The sequence below is a fragment of the Manis javanica genome, chromosome 3, assembly GCF_040802235.1.
Source record: "Manis javanica isolate MJ-LG chromosome 3, MJ_LKY, whole genome shotgun sequence".
Lineage (NCBI taxonomy): Eukaryota > Metazoa > Chordata > Mammalia > Pholidota > Manidae > Manis > Manis javanica.
Window position 1 is genome coordinate 98,293,239 of NC_133158.1, and position 21,822 is coordinate 98,315,060.

Below are 21,822 nucleotides of genomic sequence, written 5' to 3' on the forward strand. Positions count from 1 at the left end.
GCTTTGTAATTGACAGTTTACCTATGTAAACATTTTCCTCAAAAGTAGGGTTATTTGAACAAATGAAATTGAATCAAGATTTAATTGTCATGATTTTCAAATACTGAATTGATTTCTCTATTACTGAATTATTGTAACTTTCTCTTGAATACGTCTCTTGTTTTCTATTTACATCTTCTTGTCAAAAGTTTTCTAGTTACCAATTATCTGGAAAGTAATTAAAAATACAGAAAATTAAATTTACCAAACACACACATGTTTATATGTACATAAACTTTTTTCATAATAATCTGTCTAATATAATTAGTATACATAATCAAAAAGCACATTTTTTTCATATCATGATAGCATTCTTTATCCCAGAATCAGAAGACCATACTGATTATTTTATACACAAATTTTTATGATAAATCAAGTTATTAAGTTCTTACCAGATCTTGTCCAGCACATCAGAGAAAAATGTATACTCTCATTTGGAATCTGATAAAAGTAAGACAAGCACTCAGATTCACCTAAAGAGAAAAATTTCTCTTTGGAAAGACTGGCAGTCTGGTAGGTTTTAATGAAAAAGGTCCCTGACCTTTTGCTCCTCCCTGTTTGTTGCAAAGGTGAAGTGGTTTGTTTTCTTCCATTTAGCCTGTGGTTTTGAAAAGGATTTTTAAGTCAAAGACATTCAGCTACACAAGTTGAATTTAAGGAAAGAAAAAGTTAACTATGGCTTTCTTTATTCCTCTCAACTACAGGGTTTCAGAAGTAGTCAGGAAGAATGTTTGTTGAAAGCCTAGAGCAAATGTAATGTTAGAGAGTGCTAGAAATGAAAAAAGTCAGAAAAAGTTGTGGTTTATGTTCATTTTGATTACAAACTAAGTTTTCTTTATGCACCATAAGACCAATTATGAAATCCATATCCATCAATCTGTTAAATGTAAAATATGGCCTTTTCATGTTTAGGTCATTTTGCAACCCAAACTCAATGGCTATTTAAAAATTTTAAATACTAGTCTGTCTCTGAAGATGTATAATTTGAAAATGAAAAATAGTTTTGTTTTAATATAGCAAACATTTTAAAGTTATTACAAGAGTTTTTTCCCCATGTTTACATATTTTTTCTCTTATTTTCTTCCAGCAATGGACTTCAGTAGGCCAGGAAAATAGGGAGTTGTTCTAAGTACCTGCATTATAAGTTCAAAAATTAAAAATTAAAGTTGCTTTCTGGAAATTCAAGTCTCTGCAAATTTCCAAAGATACTGTAAGAAGACAACTGTTTAATTTTCTTCAACAATCAACAGTTACTAGTCAGAGATCTGGGAACTCAGAAACAAAATGACTGTGACTCATTTAAAAATCATGAAAATGTAACTGCTGATGAAACCTCATCATTATCTTGAAAGGTTTGATCTCTGGGGATTTTATGAGAGACTGCATTTTAATAAGGGTGCCCCCATCATAATTTGACTGGAGCCCAGCAAATAACCTAGGTACTTCCACATCATTTAGCTGTAGCAACTGCGCTTCTCTAACAAAGATATAAATATACTGTGTCATTTCAGAATGTGCGAAGAAAGATCATGTAATTGTCATGCAAGTTAGAAGAGATTCTTCTTAATAAGTTCATACGCAAAAGATATCTTTCCTATTTAACATATAATTTTTCTTTTGCTTTGTGCTTTTGATGTGACACTAACTGTAACATGAATCCTGCACATTATTTTCTTTACTGCTCTACAGAGCTCATGTTGAAAATATGAAAATATCACCTTGTCATTTAAGACATAGCAATACATAGCAGTGTTTCAAAATACAAAATTATTTTACTTTCATATTTTTTACTTGCTATCAATAGTGAGAAAGCTGGGATTATTAATGTCCCATTGCATTAAGCAGCAAAGTACTGAGGAATGATTAAATATATAAAATGCCTACAGTTTAATAAGAGAATATATTATTTACACACTTACTAAGTCCACCTTAGATGTTAAAAATAATTTTAACAAGTTGCATACAATAAACAACACTATAAAAATGATGTGGAAGAGGATGAAAATATAAAGTTGATTGAGCCCTATGCGGCAGGAGTGCTTTGTAGGCACTTTACAACTAATTCTCTAACAAGTAGTTGAGTAGTGTATTCTGAGACGGGGGAGTCATTGTTTATCAGAATATATTTTGGCGCTACCTTTTTGTATAATTTAGCAATATGTGTCAGAATGGCTAATGATCTAACTCTTTGACTCAGGCACTAAACATTTGAGATACTTTTCCACAGAAGTACTACCACACAAGCTCAAAGATGTATGAGCAAGGTTATTCATCCCGGCATTTTTATAACAGCCAAAAAACTGGAAACTATGCCAACAGTCTAACAGTGGAGGATTAGTCTAATTATGTACATATTGTGGATTAAAATTATTAAGGTATGTGAACCACTCCACAAGCAAGAAGGCAAAGCACTTCCCACACTGACCTTTCCTGTTACTCTGGCGTGGTCCCAGCCGGATCTGGGGTGGGCGGTGGCGTGGTGGGCGGCTCCCGTGGGGGACGGGGGCGTGGCCCCGCAGCCTCGCCCCGCCGCTGGCGTGCTCTCGATTCAGGCCCCGCCCCCTCTCCTGGGCGGTGCAGTTTAAGCTAGGGGAGGGGCGGGGTCTCGCCGCCTTCTCCATCCTCGGGCCTGGAGTGGAGAGATGTTCCCTACTCAGGAGGAGGCCGACAGGACCGTGTTTGTGGGAAATTTAGAAGCCCGTGTGCGGGAAGAGATTCTTTACGAGCTGTTCCTTCAGGTACCGTGGGGGTAAGGTGCGGCGGAGGGGCGGGGAATGCCGAGCCGGAAGCGCAGCCGGAGGGGCGGGGCTCACCTGGACGCCCCTGAGCTCGGCTCCCTTCCTACCCCATCCCCAGCCTGGGTTTTTAACTTAGTTCCGCCCCGGCGCACCTGCCTTCAGGTGAGCACCTAGGCTGTGAAATGTCAGTGTGCGCACCATCCCTATCCCCATCCCCATCCCCATCCGCACTGCAGAGTCCGGGGGGTGCGCAGTGACAGAGCTCCTCCCAGATCCCAGCGCACAACCCCCACCCCCTTAGTAAGTGCCTCACGCAGGTTGTCTGGGCCTTGGTTGTCGTCTCAGGCAAAACAGAAACAGCGCTGTCACTGTCTCTCTTAAGGTAATAAACACCCTCATGCATTACATCCAGCGAAATGAGAAGAAGAGATTTAAAAATGTTTCCCTGTACATTACATACTCCCCTAAGCCTTTTTATTTGGCAGGTAACTTTACTCCAGTATTGATAAAGAGATGTGAGGTGATTTGGGCAGCCAAATAATGACTGTGACTAATTGATTTCCTGGCCAATTTGCTTTATATCAAACCAAGAATACCATCTGGAAACTTTTCAAGATCTGGTACCTCCAGAATTAAGCCTCCCTTCTCCTGTAAGCACTCACCTATTGTAATACACCTAAGTATCTCTTGCTAAAGAGATATCCTCATTTAGCCATCATCTAACAGTTTAATGATCCAGAATTCCACGGCAAACACTAAGGTGCTGAGCATACAAATTTGAGTCTTGTTCTTTCTAAAAGGAGAAATTTTAGTCAAGATTTAGGATAATTTACAAAGGAGATTCTTAATTCGCATAGTATATAGCAAAGTTGTTTAGAGTTTGAGCTCTGCCAGCTATGTCACTGGATGAGTAAATGACTCTCACAGTGCCTCAGTTTCCTCAAATGTCCAATGGTGGTAATAGAATCTACATTTGTGTTGTAAAGATTCAATAAGCTAATCCAAGTGAAAGAGAACTGAGCCTGGCTTACTAAGCATTTGCAGCTACTGATAGTACTATTATTACTACTGGTAAGTCAAGAAACAGTGACCTCCCCAGTCAGAATAAGGGCAAATTCCAAGGAAGACAATAGCAAAGCTAAATTACCAGAAGTGAGTACTAGAGGTAAAAGGGGTCCTTTTTGGAAAGGCCCTACCATTGTCTCTAAACTTAAGCACCCCTCTGTTAATTATAGATACACATAATTTGATACAGAGAATTCCCTCCAAAAACACAGTTTACTTTTCTGGACATAGAACTTTTTATTATTTGAAAAATATTGTTGATTAGAGGCTTTTATGCTTAATTCTTCTAATTTTCCATCTTTTAAACTTTCCCTTTTTTAATTGTGCTAATAATACCTATCCTTTCCAATAGTTATTTTCCCTCAGTATCATTTAAAACTTGTCACTCTAAAAAAATAAAAGAAAGGGGGAAGGAATAAAGAAAGGACAAGAGAAAAAAAAGAAAGAAATTTATTGGTGTTTTTCTCTAGAAAGCTTCTTTCATGTTGAGCCTCCAAAAAAGAGATTGGAAAGGGGAGGATAGTTGGGGGAGAAAAGGTATGAAGGCCCTCACATTCATAAATTATTTCTAGTCAAGTACTGAATCTATATTAGTTGTATGGATCTATGAGATATGTATATATATATAATCTCACTTTCATAATTTATACCTATACAAAATAGTCATATCTTTTAACAGATCAAGCAACCAAGCATATGTTTTTATTTTTGGCCAGGCCCTTGTATATTCTGGAAGGATTTACTAAAGTAAGGTATCTTTTATAGAGGTTTCAACCCAGCAAACCCTAGCAAATCTTGACTATTGCAAAACTCTTTATGTGTTTCATTCTAGTTTAAAATGACTAAAGATATGATTGTTGCTACAAGCCAGTCTTCTTTTTGGATTTTTATCTTTAAAAATTCTTTGGTATATATTTGAATTTGTAAAATTCAAGGCATTTAAACATTCTGTCCACTTGTGTTTTCATACATTTAATGCCAGTAGTGGAAAAGTACTGATTAAAATGGTAATCAAATAGTAATTATTTATAATAATAAATATTTTACTACTGTGTATCTTTTTATTAGTTTCTTTCAAATTTCTGATTATCCTTTGAAGTGAGAAAATCAGGTTTAATATCTTTGTATTTTTAACTAAGAAATGCTAAAGCAGAGATTTTGAGAGGAAAGAAAATGAATTCAGTTTCAAATATGTTGAGTTTGAAGCACAGTCACATGGAGGTCTCTAGGAGACTCTCCATGAGAGAGGTATGAGTGGGAAAAATAGATTTGTTAATGAAGTGTTCCTTGAAGGCATGGAAGGGACAATGCCTAGTCCCTGCGAAAGCAAAGAATACAAAGAGAAAGACTAAATCTTAAATTCTCCTATTGTTGGATTTAGAGCCTTTCTAATTTTTCACTCTTAATAATCCACCTACTTAAGTGTTAAACATATTAAAACTTTTTTTGCTTTGGAATATTTGCTAAATGGAATTACTAGATCAAAATGCATGAAGTGTTTAGTTTCTCTTGTAAAACACTTTAATCTTGACAGAAAAAATTAGGCTGCAATATATGTTACCAATTTTTTATAATTCAACCAACAGTGGGTTTGTATTTTTGAATTACACTCTGTTAGTATGTAAGGAGACAAAGCAGTATTTTAATCTTAGATTTCAATGCTTTCTAACTTGTTTCGTTAAGCCTAACATATCTTTCTTTTTAAGATTTGGAACTATTACCTAAAATTTCCTGTTCTTAACAGTCATGAATGTTTCTTTGATGAGCCAGAAAATACTAAGAAAGTGTGATGAAGTGTGATACTTATTGTTAGGAATATACGTTATTAGCAGAGCTACCTAAAGCTAGCAGGTTTTTTAGATCTAATGTTGAATATACTTGATTCATTTAAGTGTAGAAAAATCTTGAGATTTATGAGAAAATAATTTTTAAGTTTCTTATAGGCTGGGCCATTAACCAAAGTGACTATATGCAAAGACAGAGAAGGAAAGCCGAAGTCTTTTGGATTTGTCTGCTTTAAACACCCAGAATCAGTGTCTTATGCCATAGCTTTGCTGAATGGAATTCGTTTATATGGAAGACCAATTAATGTGCAGTATCGATTTGGTAGGTCCTGTCACTGATGAATCTTAAAAATGTGTTTTGGTGGTGGTGATGTTCACAGAGGTCTGAACACTTTGTTTTCTGTATAACATAAGACCCAAAAAGTGCCCCTGTGGCCTCTGTTAAACTTTCTCAGAACATACGTACATCCATATTGTTACATAATTAATATTGCCAATTACACTGCCAACCCATAGCATCTTTTCCATATTAAAAGTTTAAATGTTCTATTTTAATATGAGCTAGCAAGTAGTTATGATAGTTACTATTGGCAGTTGTAAATGAAGCAAATCTAATTGAACTGGGGACACACAACTCTAGCTTTTATACTGCAAAGCTCTATTTGCTAATATTCTTGTCAATGCTAATTTATAGTATCAAATACCTGCTATTTGGAAGACAGGGTGAGCGCCTTAGTCCTTCTCGGGAAAGCATGCTGTACATAACAGCTCAGTAGCTAAACTCCTTTAAAAGTCACTGGCCAAAGGCAGCTGTAGAGTGACCCTTAATAGCTATGGAAGGAAGCTTCCTGACATGGATGGCCTCAAATGCCTTCTCCTTGCATGCTTGTCAAGAACTGATCACCTTTGATTAGAAGCCCAGAGAACATGGTACTACTACTCTAGGCCTGTCATGTTTTGAGAGACTGATAGCAGCAGTGCTGATGCTTATGCAAAGTAATGTTCGCAGTACGTATAGTGCTTATGCTGTCTTCCTCCCCTAAATGGTTCAGACTTACTGATGTAGCCCTTGTTTCTTTGTTTTTATTCCTCTTGCTATACTAAAAACAAATAAGAATAAGAAAACAATGCCCTGTTGCAAAGGAAAAGGGCTTCTCTTTGCATTTCATTTTTTTAATGTCTTTGCAAAAATAGCCAGCTGCATGATGCTCTCAACTGCTGTCCAAGTTACCTCACCCAGGCTGGTAAAATGGGCCAGGACATATTATATTCAGACACATCCTTAGTCAGCTGCTCAGTTTCCTCTATAAGCTTAAATTTCCTTTTGTCAGTGCAGTTTAAAGAACTCACACATTTTTACACAGGAGACAAATACCACTGATTAGTTACCATTTTTAGTTTACAGGTGTATAGAATTCAACAGCATGATCTATCTTATATGGTCCCATGTCACCATGACTCTTAGGTACAGCCATTGCTTTGGACAAAGTGTCATTATAATTCATTTATAGTAATATAAACCATCTGTAAATATTACTTGGGAGATCAAAGACATATTCATGTGTCTTACATGAGTATGGAATTTTACTCACTGCTACATCCTTTTAGGTTTGCAGTTCTTTATGGTTTAATTTTAGAATTTCAAAAAATCTACCATGAAGTAATCTGTTATTCTATTTCTTTTAAAGGGAGTTCTCGTTCTACTGAACCAGCTGATCAAAGTTTTGAGAGTTGTGTTAAGATAAATTCACATAGCTACAGGTAATTAAAAATACTTTTTCACAAAGTTAAAGAAAACAAGTATGTTCTTATGCCAGGAAGTTTTTATATAAACTGAACTATTGTAAAACCTTTCTATTTAGACATAGGATAAAATTAAGAAATTCATTTTTTTCATAAACCATGAAAAGTGACAAGAAAATATTTTCATTTAAAGTTCAGTCTTAATATTTGCAGCAGTAGATAGTTTACCATGTGCTTTTCATAGCTTTTAAATCATATAAGCATCCAAGGTCTCATTATGATGGATCAGAGATACTATTACCCATATTTTATATTTGAATAAATAGAGATGCATAAGTTAACTAATTCCAGGATTACAAAGGTAAAAAAGTGATAGTTGCTAGACTTGAAATTACAACTTCTGACATTAAGCTATTCGGTTATTTGTTCTTGATGGAGTGGTAGCTGCCCAGTACACTATCAGGCAAGCTATCCCAGTGGACATGGAATAGAAAGGCTCCCAAATTAAAATCTCTTATTCTTCACGTTCTTACTTCCCAGTCACTTTTTAACCCTATTGATATATGGAAGCTGTTCTTGTAAGGGTTTTCAGGACCCTTCTGATCAACAATTCAGTGGCTTTAGTGCTTATCCAGTTTCCTCTTTCATAACAGCTGACACCTGTCTAATTACTACCTCAAAGAAATTCACTCTCCCACTGGCTTCTGTAATATTACTCTCTGCACTTACAAATGGGATTACCACCTATCCATTTAGTGAGATACCTTCATCTTTTCCTCTGCCTTGTATTCATTTTACTTTACCCACAGTACACTTCCTGTCCTAATGATTAGTAGTATTAGCATTAAAATTGTGGAATACTATGGAGGAAGTAAACTAATGAAGTCTAACTATAGAATTTAGCAAGTATTCATAACATTGGAATTTACCGAACATCTCTATAGAAACACTTTTGTATTCATAGAAGAATATTGCACTTATAAATGAAAACATTAGGACACGGAATTTTCAAATTAGGGACTTCTGTTAATTAATGTGTGGAAGAAATCAGCAAATGTGAGTTCATGGTAACATGAGCAGTCCACTTAGGAAAGAACATAATTATTATAGTTAAACAGTGAAGAGACCATCAAAAATAAATTAAGGAAAATTCCTACTTTTTTCACGTTTTATATCTGTAGAAGATTGATCTGTCCTTGGTGATTTTAATGACTTGTTTTGTTCTCTTTATATAATCTAAGTGCTCTTTGTCTTTATGTAAATAAATGTTAATATCTTCCTGTCAGAAAGCCAAATATGACTCTAAATATTGAAATTTCAATACATAGTAATTAATAAGACTTAAACTTACTACATGATCAATATAATAACTGATAGTTAATTTAAAAGTAATTTCTCTTACGGGTAAGATTCCTCAAGGGAGGAACAACCTAAGACAGGCACAGTCGCAAGGGGGCCATCAGGTGAGAAATCGGGGAACAACAGTGGTGACGCTTAGAACCTCACCCCCCCCCCACCTGTTTTGAGAGAAAGCTTCTGCATCAGTGGATGTTTTATTGCCCTTGTCTAGCTCGGATTAGCACATAGTCTACAGGCACACACATGATCATCTACAATTGCTCTCTTACAACACTAAACTATGTTTTCTACCTTTATCTTGCATCTACCTACCACTTCAGCATTTTATTAAAAATAAAAATAATAATAATAATAAAGGGAGAAATGTGGGATCCACATATAAATCAAGTATAAAAATCAAACGAATATTCATATTTGACCTGATTGTTTATAGTTCATAATGCGTGATCAAAACCGAAAGTTTCTGTGATGAATGCCCTTGTACTGTTCACCATGTAAGAACTTATTCACTATGTAAGAATTTGTTCACCATGTAAGAACTTGTTCGTTATGCTTCAGAAGATTGGAGACTGACGAGAATTAGGCTTGAGATGGATTAATGGTTGTGCATTGAGCATTGACCCCCCTATACAGAATTTTATTGTTGTTAACAACCATTTGATCAATAAATATGAGAGATGCCCTCTCAAAAAAAAAAAAAAGTAATTACTCTTAACCGAGCTTTCCTAGACAAGCCCTTTTTTTATTATGAAGATCCTTTTTTTTTTTTCAAGAAAATAAGATATTTGTGTGTAGGAATTTTAACGTTTTTTATTACTTCCTTTTTCACTTTCTCAAAGAAATGAAGAAGTTGTGGTCAGATCTTCCTTTCCCATGCAGTCTTTTCCTACTAATGCAGCCTTACCTCAAGAATATTTTTTCTTTCAGAAGATGGTAAGTTTGGTAAGCTTTTCGATTTGGTTCAATTTATAATACAATACAAACTATGAATAATATGAAAAATATTTGGAACTTATGATTCTCAAATTGAAGCCTGGGGTAAAGACAGAAGTGGCCTAGCACTGACCCCAGTAGTGGTGTGCTCTAACTTGGTCATCTTAAATCCCACACATGGTACCTTGGCAAATAGCCAGTGCATAAGCAGAAAAGGGCTGAATGGTAGTGATCATGTGCTGTGGTCCAATTAAAATTGAAGTAGAGAGTTCTCATTTAAATGACTACTTTTAAAAATATTTTTTAGAATTGAATAATTTCATTAGGTGAAACACTTTAATGTAATCTAGGTGAAGTATTTTTATATAATGTAATCATCAATCACAAATATGCTTTTGGGTATGGACTTTTTTTTTAATAAATTTCTTTTTTTAACTAAAGGCAAAGATCCTCAATTGGTAAATTACATCATTTCCAAAGACTCCCAAAAATATGGTCTGACCTAGTAATTATAGTTATGGTCATTATTGTTAAAGGAGAATTTAAGATTTTTTTTTCCAACTCTTTGTTTTATACATAGTAAAACTGAGGTATAGGATGTTAATCAACAAGCCCAGAATCATACAGCTCATTTGTGACAGATGTGGGACTGTAATACAGCTCTTCTGATTCACAGGATATGATTTTTGCAAACATCCAACATAAATGTGTGCTTCAGATTTTTTGAATAGCCTTTTTCACTTTGTAAACATAAGGAAAACTGGTAATTCAAGTTTTAAAAAAAATTTCTTACAGTGATATATTAGTAAATAGTTCTCATCTGAAACTGTCAATATCTTCTTCCCAGAATTTTTTTTATCTTTGATAAAGATCACATACACACAAACACACAAGTTCATGTTATCTTTATTAATCTTTACTCTACTTTGAATAGTTAGAAATTTGAGTTAAAAACAAGAAAGCATCTCTATCGTAACAGTTGATAACCATGCTATGCAATATGGTGGCCATTAGTCACTTGTGGGACTAAGGAGCTGAGTTTTTTGTTTTATTTCATTTTAATTAAAATTTAAAAACAAATATTTGGTCCATTTAATGAAAAACTTTAAGAATATTTGAAAGAATATGAGTATGTGAGTCTGCTTTTACAACTACAAATTTTATATAGTCTATATTTAGATCAAGTATTTTCATTGGAAATGTGGCATCCAAATTGAGATGTAAGTATAAAACACTCACCAGATTTCAAAGACTTACTATGAAAAAAGGAAAGTAAAATACATCAGTGATAATTCTTATATTGGTTACATGTTGAAGTATCAATTTTTTAAATATTTTTGAGTAAAATACATTAATTGCACCTATTTTTTTATTTTTGTATTGTGGCCACTAAAAGATTTAAAACTATATGTGTCATTTGTATTGTATTTCTATAGGACAGCACTAATCTCTACTGTAGTAAGCTATGCACTACTTGAATATGTTAACCATTTAAGGAAGCTACCATATCCCTACTCTGAAAAGTCACTGTCCTTATATACTAACACATGGTTTTATTCGTTGGTAGTTATTTGTAGTATGAATGTACTGTGAAATTTTTGGATTTGTTTTGGTAGGTGAATGTCTTTTTTTCCACAGCAATGGCATGCATATAACCCAGCCCTTCAGCTTCCTTACTATGAGATGACCGCACTCCTTCCTAATAGCACATCTGTGTCTTCCTCACTAAATCATGTTCCAGATCTGGAGGCCGGACCCAGCTCTTATGAATGGACTCACCAACAACCAAATGACCCTGACCTTTATCAGATGAATAAACAAAAGAGGAAAAAACAAACCAGTGATAGTGATAGTAGCACAGAAAACAACAGAGGAAGTGAATACAGCCAAAAGTTTCGAAAGTGTAAGAAGAAGAAAAGGTATTAGTACTACATTCAAATGAAATTTGTCTGTACTGGTCTTAATTTTCTTAAAAGAAAAAAGAATCTGTTTTCCAGTAAATGACAAATTTCATGACTTTCTTGTCTTTTTTGAAATATATAACAATATGACATTAGATTTGCTATTCAGTTTTTGTCTTGAATGACAAAAACTTAAAATTAATATAATGTACTAGGTTTCATATTTGTAATGGTATTGTTGACACATTGTCGGTAAGAAATACACTTTGAGTTGTTATATTTTACTACTGATGATGAAATGCACTAAACTGTTAAACAAAAGACACCCACTGAGCACTTAAGGATAAGGTACCCTGTTCTGCTGGATTGTTGGTGATACTGAGTGGGGGGACTTTCTGAATGAAACTGGTATAAATATTTAGGAGTTTCACGTTCCTAACAAAATGGAATAAGCAGGCTTTAGTTTCTTTTGTTAGTAACATTTTATTTTTTTGTCTAAATATGTTGTTTCTGAGCCTTACTGTCCTACAGTTTTATCTCATAAAATGAGGATATGTGATAGTGTTACCAAAGGAAAGATGATTATCATGGGACTAGTTTTTGGATGTTCCCTTTTTATATGAATGTATATGAATAGGAATACCTGCCTCTTTACTTCTCACTTATTAGTTATATTTCATGAAAATTAGTTAGCTATGACAGTATTTATTTTTTGCCAGCTGGGTTTGAGAGGGTGTATTTGACGTATTTAAATCTTGATAACATAAGAGAATAACATTTCATTAATATATGATATTTAATATTGTCAAATCAAGTTTCCTATTTCTGGTTAATTTATTTTTAGAAAATAGACTACATGTAAAATTAATAGCTTATTTGGGCTTATTTTTTCAGTAGCTCATTGTAAACTCACATAATGAAAATATTTACTAAAACTAATTGAAAGAATCATGCAACTTCATTGGGAGTTACCAATTTAACAAGAAAAGCCATGCTTGGATATTTCTTTTACATATTGCATAGCACTTATAAATATTTATTATTTTAGATAATAAAGACTTTTTAGCAAAATGAGTACATTTAACTTTCGCTTACAAATATACAAAACAGTAGAGTTTTAAATATAAATATTAGTCTATTTTTATCTGATCAACATGAAAACCTGAATTCTGCTTGATGTAGTTCGACCTGTATACTTTCATGTACTTGAATATTTAAAGAAGGTGACTCTTTATTCCGTTTAAATTGCATTTTTGTAATTTCAGATCATGCAAAGAGAAATATGTTTCTAAATAAATAGAAAATGATATATATTTAAACACATTAACTTCACCTCAACCTTTTCAGTTCTTACTACATTACAGTTTATCTAAGCCCTAAAGTATTATGATGGGTGTTACAAGAAACGTATACATAAGAATTGTCTTAGCAAGTAAGAGTGGCATATTTGAAGAAAATCATATTGAAGTACAGTTATATGAACTACAAGGAATTCTTGTAACTTCTTTCATTGTAGCCAGGAATTACCTCAATATCAACTTTAGAAAGTAACTTAATTTGAACCAACTAGAAGGCAAATTCACGTATATACTCTGGTGTCTTTTATTGTTAGAAAATATAGAACTTCCCTTAAAATGTTATATCATATACAGTCCTATATAATTTTAAATTATCAATTTTCTCAATGTATATCTTTGAGTTAATTATTTCTTTGCCTTAAAGGGTTTTTTATTTTTCCAGTTTATTTCTCCCTTCTCAAAATCTATTTTTAAGTATGTATGTACAACAAGAAGCTTGGAATTTGAGAACAAAATCAATCATCTTTTTTTCTCATTTTCATTAATTTACTTTTAATGAATTTCTGTAATGCATCAGACAATAGAAAAACAATTGAAAAAAATTGCTTAGAATTAAAATGGTGAAAAAGATGAGTGCAAAGCATGCCCTTGAAATCTTTGCTAAAATGATGCACCTTTAGCTCTGGTATCAAATATGTAACTGTTGAGACAAGTATTTCACCTTTGAAATCTTAGCATTAAATGCAATTGTTATAAGATATGCAGTAACTAATTTATTGTAACATGATTAATATAAAATTATGATGCAGTAATGTTTTTGGTTACCTTCTTACAGAAATAAAAGAAAAAGATTTAAGAGTTATTACACTTTCTGTAGCACTATCCAGATGCAAGGACAGTGTACACTGACATGTAGTCAACCTCTTTCTTTGTATGGCTAAATACTAATAAACCATGGGTGATCCAAAAGTGAGATTTCTCTCTCTTGGTAACACTTTGAAAACTGTATCCCCAGACTTTTGTCTAGTGCCTACTGAGCATGCCCACCTGGGTGTCTCTTTAGCAATGAAAATTACATTTTGAATTTTACCCTAATTTTTTTAGCCCCAAATATTTTCTTCTTTGACCAATTTGGGCCAGTATTTTACTATGGACCGGTTGCTGGAGGGTTGCAATAATCATTGACCTCACTTCGGTGACTTAATAGAGAACCATTTCAGTCCCTCTTGTCCATTCACATACTTCAACTATAAGGAAACAATCTTTGTCAGGCACTTAAATAAATGAAAATGGGCCCATTTATTAGAGCCTGATCAGGAAATGAAAAGATAGAAACATCACCAGTTGCTCACCCCATACCCATTTAAATATGTTTAAGGCCTGGGCATATTTTCCAGGGTGGATGTGGCTCCCAGCAGATGTTGTTTAAATAGCCTCACCTGGATGATGGCTTGGCTATTTGGTTCCGGGTCCTCCCCATCCCTAGGAAGAAAGGTGGGAGGACTGGTCCCACACTCCCCGGCTCCTGAGGAAGGAAGGCTGGACGAGTGGTTCCCCATCCTCCCTGCCCCTAGGAAGGCTGGAGAAGTAAGGTTGGCTCTTGAAGTATCACCCTACAGAACTAATGAAGTACTATCTGAACTGCTCAGGTCTGTAGTCTAAAGTCTTCCTATTCCACTTTTATTTCCTCTTGTGTATATCCTAGTAAGGCTATTTACATCAGAATTAAAAGTCTATCTTTCATTAATTTATTTCCTATTAAGAAAGGTAAATTAATAGCCTGGGTTTGATTTTGGTAAAAGTGAACACTAACAGAAATCTCTATGGAAACTCTATTTGACTGCAGAAAGTTCAAAAAACATCTTTTTAGGGATGATGCCTGCTTCTGTACCTCAGCCTGAGGAAGTTCAGTGAGCACAGCCTCTCCAGTTTGCACTAAGTAATATTTACTGAAGCGGTTAGTGATGATGTTATTTGGCCTTATCAGAATGAGTTCTGCAAAGTCACATGATGCCCTAATTATGGACTAATTAAGTCTCTTTATTCCCAGTCAGGGCCAACCTGCAAAAATTATTTCATATATAAGCAAACACTGCCTTACCAAGTGAGAACAAATGATGTATTATCTGGTTCCTAGTAACATTTCCTTTTGAGCTTCCAATACCATCTTATTATATAATCAATAGGTCACAAAAGGAAGAGACACACCTGCTATTTGTACTGGACTTAGAGAACATAACCAGTATGTAAGAATTACAAGCTCATATATTTCCTGCATGATAAGCTTGGAGAGGATTGAGACCAACAACTGAAAGATAATTCAATATCATGTACAAGGAACCTGAACCTGACAATAATGGGTTCATCTACTTGACTTTGCTTGGGGAGTTTAATAAATGAAAATATTCCTTAAATGAATATTGTTGATCAGTCCAACATAGTTACTGTCTGAATTCTAATGATTAATGTCTTTGTTTTTATTTCTATATGAGAAAAGCAGTAATATCCTGGATAGTTACCTACCCCAAGCTGACATCTTCATTGATTTTATCCCACCTCCAAGTTAATCACAAGCAAAACATTGCAGAGTCTCTTGCATGCCAGTTGAAACCCTGGGAGTTATTCTAGACAATTCCCTTAATTCATTTCTAAGTAGTCATTAGCTCTTCACTTTAACCTTGTTCAGGTTCTGTTCATTCCCTCTTGAAGCATCGTTAAGCAAATCATCATTAAGCAATCAATAATGAATGCCTATCATCCTAAACACAGATTTGGGTGCTGAGAGTAAAGTACTGAAAAAGTATGTTCCCAACGTTCAAGGAGCTAATTGTCTGCTGACACAGATGGACAGAAAGGTGATTTCAGGACTATGTTATAATAGATGTAAACACATTGTGCAATGGAAATGCACAAGGGTCTCCATTCCTCAAGAAAATGAATCCTGGGAGAAAGAGAGGCAATCACAGAAAAGTGGAGATCTAGGAGTCTATACTGACTCTCAACTGTTACATTGTCAGCCCTGCTCTTGACCCCTCCTTGGAAGGGTGGCTCCAAGTTTTAACTCTGTACAAGATAATGGCTTGTCTCTTGTCAGTATCACCCCATCCTCTTGAGGATACAGGACTTTGGGTTATAGCACTAAATAAAAAAGATAAAAATTCCTGTACTCATGGAAAGTATTAGTGGAAAGAATAAATTAGATAAATAAAATATAGAGTTAGATGTTAATTGATAACTACTGGGGAAAAAACACAAAGAAATGTTTAGGGATTAAAACTCAAAGTAAGAGAGAAAGTAAGCCATGTGGTTATCTATGGGAAGAGCACTCCAGACAGAGATAACAGCAGAGGCAAAGTCCCCATGGAGGAAGCATGCCTGAAAGAAAGGGAAAGAAACCAGTGTGGTAGAGGAGATTGATCAAAGGAGAGATGAGATCAGAAGATAATGAGACCTTATAGACTATTTTAAGGACTTTGTCATATACTCTCAGGTTAATGTCTTCTGAATGGGGAGGTAGGGAATGAGAATGTCAGTAGATTTGATTTCTTCTTGAATCAAATTTCCCTTCTTTCTTTACTGGCAAGATTGGAGTATTGCAGTATAAGTAGGTGAAATAAGGACACTTTGTACAAGGAAGCGTGTTATAGGTTGAATTCCTTGTTCTACATCTCAGAGTTTTGGGCTACACATGGGAAAGGTTTGCTTTTTTTACAGATAATGTGGGCACTACGTTTAAGTAATAGTGCAACGTCATTTATAGGCTTAGGCCCTAAAGCTAATAGGGATATCTTTTAAGTTTGGATCTTCTTCAGAGGATTTTGAATTGAAAAGAATTCCTTTAGTGATGGTCTGAAAGTTAAGATTTTGTCTGAGGGTTAGGGGACTAAAGATAACCTTTTGTTGCATTGTATGTTAGCACTGAATTTAAATAACAAATCTCTACCTAGAAGATTTGCTGATAAGGAGTCAGAGAACCAAAAAAAACCTGGTGAATGCTAAGCGGCCCTGAGGATGCCAGAGTGGCTTGGGATATGGGCAGTAACATAAGTTGCCCTGAGACCTCAACAGTTTGAACAAAATTAGAAGTGATAGGTAAATACAAATCCTGAGCCTGTGGTAGAGAAAGTCACACAACTATCAATTTAAAAATCCAGTTTCTGATTATGTATTTTAATTGTGGCTTCTGAAGTGCAACTGAAGATTGACTCCACCAATTGGTAGGGTTTATGAGAAATTGACCCATAAACGGGGAAAAACAGACCTGAGAATGTTGAGGTCTCACGTAATTACTACTTAGGTTGCCTTTTCTTTTAAGCATAGGACACTCCTTTCTCCAATGTCCTGACTTCTTATAGTAACTGTAAGTGTCCTTGGTGAACAGGCAGGGATCTGAGGTTGTAAAAAGAATAGGTGGGTTGGGGCTTGCTTTTAAGGTTGTGGGGTTTTTTTTGTAAAAATTTCAGTTGTAAGGAAAGGACTATTGTTTCTACTTCTTTTTCTTGCTTTCTTGCAAGCTGTTTTCAGATAATTGAATGACAGCCTCAATGATAACACTAACAGGTTGGCCTGCCCATCAAACTACATTATTTTAACTTTGCTTCTTTACCTCAGAAAGATTTCCAGTTAAGGCAGAAATCAAAAAATTGTTTTTCTGAGAACTATTCTGAGACTCTGGATTTAGGGAAGTGTGTCTTTAGAATGTTTGTTTACTGCATTCCGCAAAGGCTTTAGAACAATTCTTCTTCCTTCCAAACACATAGTTCTACTTTAGCCCAGTTAACTTTTAGAGTAAAGTCTTCTCTAATGGCTTCTCCAGTCAGGTCCTGAATATCAGCCTCCAGTTGGGCCCTTTCTTGATCATTTGTAGGAGGGCCTGGAAGAGGGTCTGGCTACCTTGTTATATAATTACAATATAATCATAGGTGGGAAGGACATCCCTTGACAGCCATTTCAGGTCCCTGTTTCTTAGATTATGGATGGCCACCCAACTTTCCAGTTATTTTTTGCAAATAATTTGTACATTATTAAATTTGGTAGGATCTTTAGAATGTGAGGGTAAAAGGATTTGCAATTTAAAAGGTCTTCTGTTGTCCAGGGCACGTGAGTTCCTTCTAGTGGGAGGCAGGGTACATGCATAATAGGCATTTAATGGGAAGGTATAAGGCTTGTTGGGCCTGATTATTTGGGACCTAATTATAGAGCCATACAAAGTAGGTGGAATTAAAAGGGACAGTTAAGACAAGCTCTGGTATGTGTATCTGGGGCTTCAGCTAAAGCTATTTCTTGGTTGACAGTAATCACTTGTGACTTGACTGCCCCATGTTTTGAGGTCAAGTTAGAGAACCTTTTGCAATTATTATAAGGAAAGGGAGATTAAAGAAGGCAGTTAGATGGTCAAAAATTTTTTCTGTGGAAGCCAAGTAATTATAGGCCTTAAAAGAATTGTTTGAAGAAGAGGAGCTGGATATGGTTGAGGGAGATGGATTTGGGGTGGGGGTCCAGAGATCCAGATCCTAGATCTCTAAATCTGGGAGGTCAGGAATAAGGAGTTGGGAGTAAAGGGGAATATAAGAGCAACTCAGAGAATGTATGGTGGACATTAGTTTTTGTCAAGTCTGACTTCTGCTCTGTAATTTTGTTAAGGAATCGTTTTAGGCCAGCCATGCTACTTTTTGTGCCTTTCTTTCAACGTGGTCCTCCCAGAGATACCAAGACAGCATTTATTTCATATGGGAGCTCTCTATAAACCACCTTAAATATAAAATCTTTCCTAAATAAAAGGACCCATTATCTGACCTTTGGCAATTAGGATCTGCATAAATATACCTGTTCCAAATGTGACAATGTTAAGTCTTTAATGGGAAGACCTGGAGGTAACCTTCCCAGCTTAGAATACATTTTAACTAGAGGTGTCCCTGAAAAGGGCACAGAAGATGCAGCCCACAGAATTCCAAAGTTACTCCCAAAGAAAGCTGGTTTATATACCAGCTGAACAAAAGGTGGGAGCAGAGATAAATTCACTCAACTCTTCAAAGAACTAGATTTTCAGGCAATAACAGAAAAGACCATTAATCATACTTTTTTGTTTACTACTGGAGATGTTCATTACTTGATTTGGGGAGTAAGAATGAAAGAATGAAGGAGACTGAAGCTGTAAGAGGTTAATAGTCACAGTAACTACTATTTATTCAGACTACTGCATGCCTGACATTATTCCTGAGAAAAACACCCTAGAAATGAGGAAGCTGAAGTTCAGTTGCCCAAAAACATGTATCTTATTTCAGCAGAGAAAAGCTGGAATATAAATCTCATAGGACTTGTTCCAGTGCTCTAAATATATTATCACACTGCTGGTACTAAGAATTTACTTGCAGGATCTATAATAACTGGACAGTGTGTTTGAATGGATATTTGTTAACAGCCATCATCATTATTCCCAGGAAGGCTTTTTCATTATTAAATTATGTGACTAGTTCCAACTTTTCCTCTGGCATTTTATTCCATATTTAGCATTGAAATGTATAATCTACTTACACTGAATGTTACTGTGTGGTATGAATTAAGCATCTAACCTTATTCTCCAAAGGGCTAGTTAAAAATGACTCCTCTTTCATATAAAAAATTCTTGTTTGTGTTTCTGTGCCTTTTATGCTATTCCATTTAACTCTGGCTTTACAACAATACTGCATTGTCTTAATTACTCTGGCTTCAGAATATAAGATACTGTCTCCCCTGGCTTTTGCATCTCCATAAAACATTTAAATCAGTAAGTTTTTAATGCAGTTAAATTTGTTTTCTGCTTGCTTTATTTTATTGATGTAAAATAGTTTACATTCAAGAACTCCTTACCTATAATTAAGCAACCTGGAAAAATAATCATCTTGAAGGGTTAATTTTGCTTTGGCTTCCTTTTCCCTTTTATCTAATGTGAGCTAAAATATCTACAGAATTATTTGAAGTCCTGAAAATTCATTTCAAAAATATATATATAAAGGCTACCTGCACTCTCATCTAAGTGTATTTACATTTTATCAATCATTCTACTTTTAAGAAGTCTTTATTCAGGATTAAAATAATAAGAGTATCAACATTTTTGAACATTTATGTGAATGTGTCATTTGAATTACATAATAAAGTGAATAATCTCATATTGCTTTTTTATTTCCTCTCTTTTTTCTTCTCTCATCTTTGTTCAATCAGTAGCCCTTGTAACATGAAGGTTTTTTGTAAATTCTTTTCCAGTTATAAACATGTGTCAGTCCTGTTCCCAATGGTGTTGACACATATTTAAAAAGGACTAAACATACCATAGTCATTGAACATTTATATAGATATTAGAGAAGTGTTTCCCCATGGAGACACCACTGGTGGCATAGCTCTCCAGCATCTAGAGTCAGGAAGAGGCTAATCTGGAATTCATGTAATATTACCTTTGGCTCAAGAGCAGGAAATATTAGTGCTTTTGGAGAGAGTTAGTTACTACAGGTGGAATGCAAATATCAATTGTGTCATATGAACATGTCCTTGAAAGTTGTGAAATTCAGAAGTGGAGGAGAGACTGATAGTTATCTATTCTCTCTAGGCTGTTAGGTCCATGGATGCTAGAAACATCAACAGCAGCTCCAAGTAAAAAATCCTCTGAGGAAGTATTTAACAAGCTGAAGCAAACATGAAAGCAGGAAGGTTCTGTAGGTTTAAGCAATTCCATAACAAAAGGTAAAAGCAACAGGGCTAAAAATTCCTTCCGACATGTGGAGCTCACATAACTTGACTAAGTTGCCCTTTAATGAGCAATGAAGAGCCAGGAAGTGAAAAGGAAGAGGATTTTCCAGATTATAAAGAAAGGCTTCCAACATTGTAATGTCCACACTTTGTAAGATATTAGTAACGTTTCAGTTGCCAGTTTAGGAAAAAGGAAAGAGTATGTCTAGCGGATTTTTCCCAGAAATATGGCAAATGCATGTGCCAAAATAATCTTTCTCCAAGAAACATTCCTAAATGAGTATAAATTTACAATTTGTATGTGTATTTGGTAAGCATTGACTGCCTGGTATTAAATGAATAACAAGCATTCGATCAGAGCTGAAACTAGGATACTTACTCCTTTTCCCTTCTAACCATTATGACTCATTTACAACTAAATCTCTTGCAATAGACTTTGGCAATGCTAAAAACTGATTTCTGTAATAATAGCCCTCATGGCTAGGAATTGGCTTTCTCTAACCTGTTTTAGTAAAAGCCTAAAACAGGTGACATTGGCATGTTGGATCATTGCTATAAAATTCCTGAGTATCTATTAACTTTCTGAATTCTTTAAAAGTTAAGGCACATCAGAGACTTGGTGGTGAATTAACTCACCTTGAAGGAATCATACCCATTTTTAGTGTATTTGTAATGTAGTAATATAGCTAAGCTGGAACTACATTTCCTAGAATTCTTATCTCTATAATTCTAGGCTAAGTTAGCTATATCAGAAATGATATTTGGAAGGAAGCACAGAAGCAGTCACATTAGGCTTTGAAGTTCACGTAGGATGTCCCACTGCTGTAACTTACACATTTGTTACTGTCCTGCAGGCTCATATCATTGGCATGGGGCAGCATTTAGCCCCACAACTGCGCCACATTTCCTGGATATCCTTGTTCAGCTCTTCTTAGTCCTAAGGCAGGCCTGTATATGGTTGTGTAGTGAAAGCATCAGCTACTTCTGCAACCACCCACATCATCATAGTTGGAGATACTGAGAAATATATATGGGTTCCAGTTAGTCTTTGGTTAACCCACTTCACAACCTCCTTTTTTTTCTCTACTTCTGTCGAAGTAATGTACAACTGCTTCCAGCTGACTGCCAGATGCAGAGGTAACACTCTTCTGTAGACTTCTTTACCAGGTTCTATGACTGTGTAAGATTTAATCCTTAGAATAAATACCTATCACTCATAATAATTCTTCCTTGGTTGCAT

General features: G+C 35.1%; 1 protein-coding gene across 1 annotated transcript; it reads left to right on the top strand.

The window, feature by feature from the left end:
* Window positions 1–2,608: 2,608 nt before the first annotated feature.
* On the top strand, window positions 2,609–19,920 carry RBM11 (RNA binding motif protein 11). The gene is made up of 5 exons (XM_017654354.3): window positions 2,609–2,777; window positions 5,786–5,948; window positions 7,315–7,387; window positions 9,568–9,661; window positions 11,300–19,920. The coding sequence occupies exons 1-5, from the start codon at window positions 2,682–2,684 to the stop codon at window positions 11,585–11,587; spliced, it is 714 nt and encodes a 237-aa protein (XP_017509843.1). The 5' UTR covers window positions 2,609–2,681; the 3' UTR covers window positions 11,588–19,920.
* The last annotated feature ends 1,902 nt before the right edge of the window (window positions 19,921–21,822 follow it).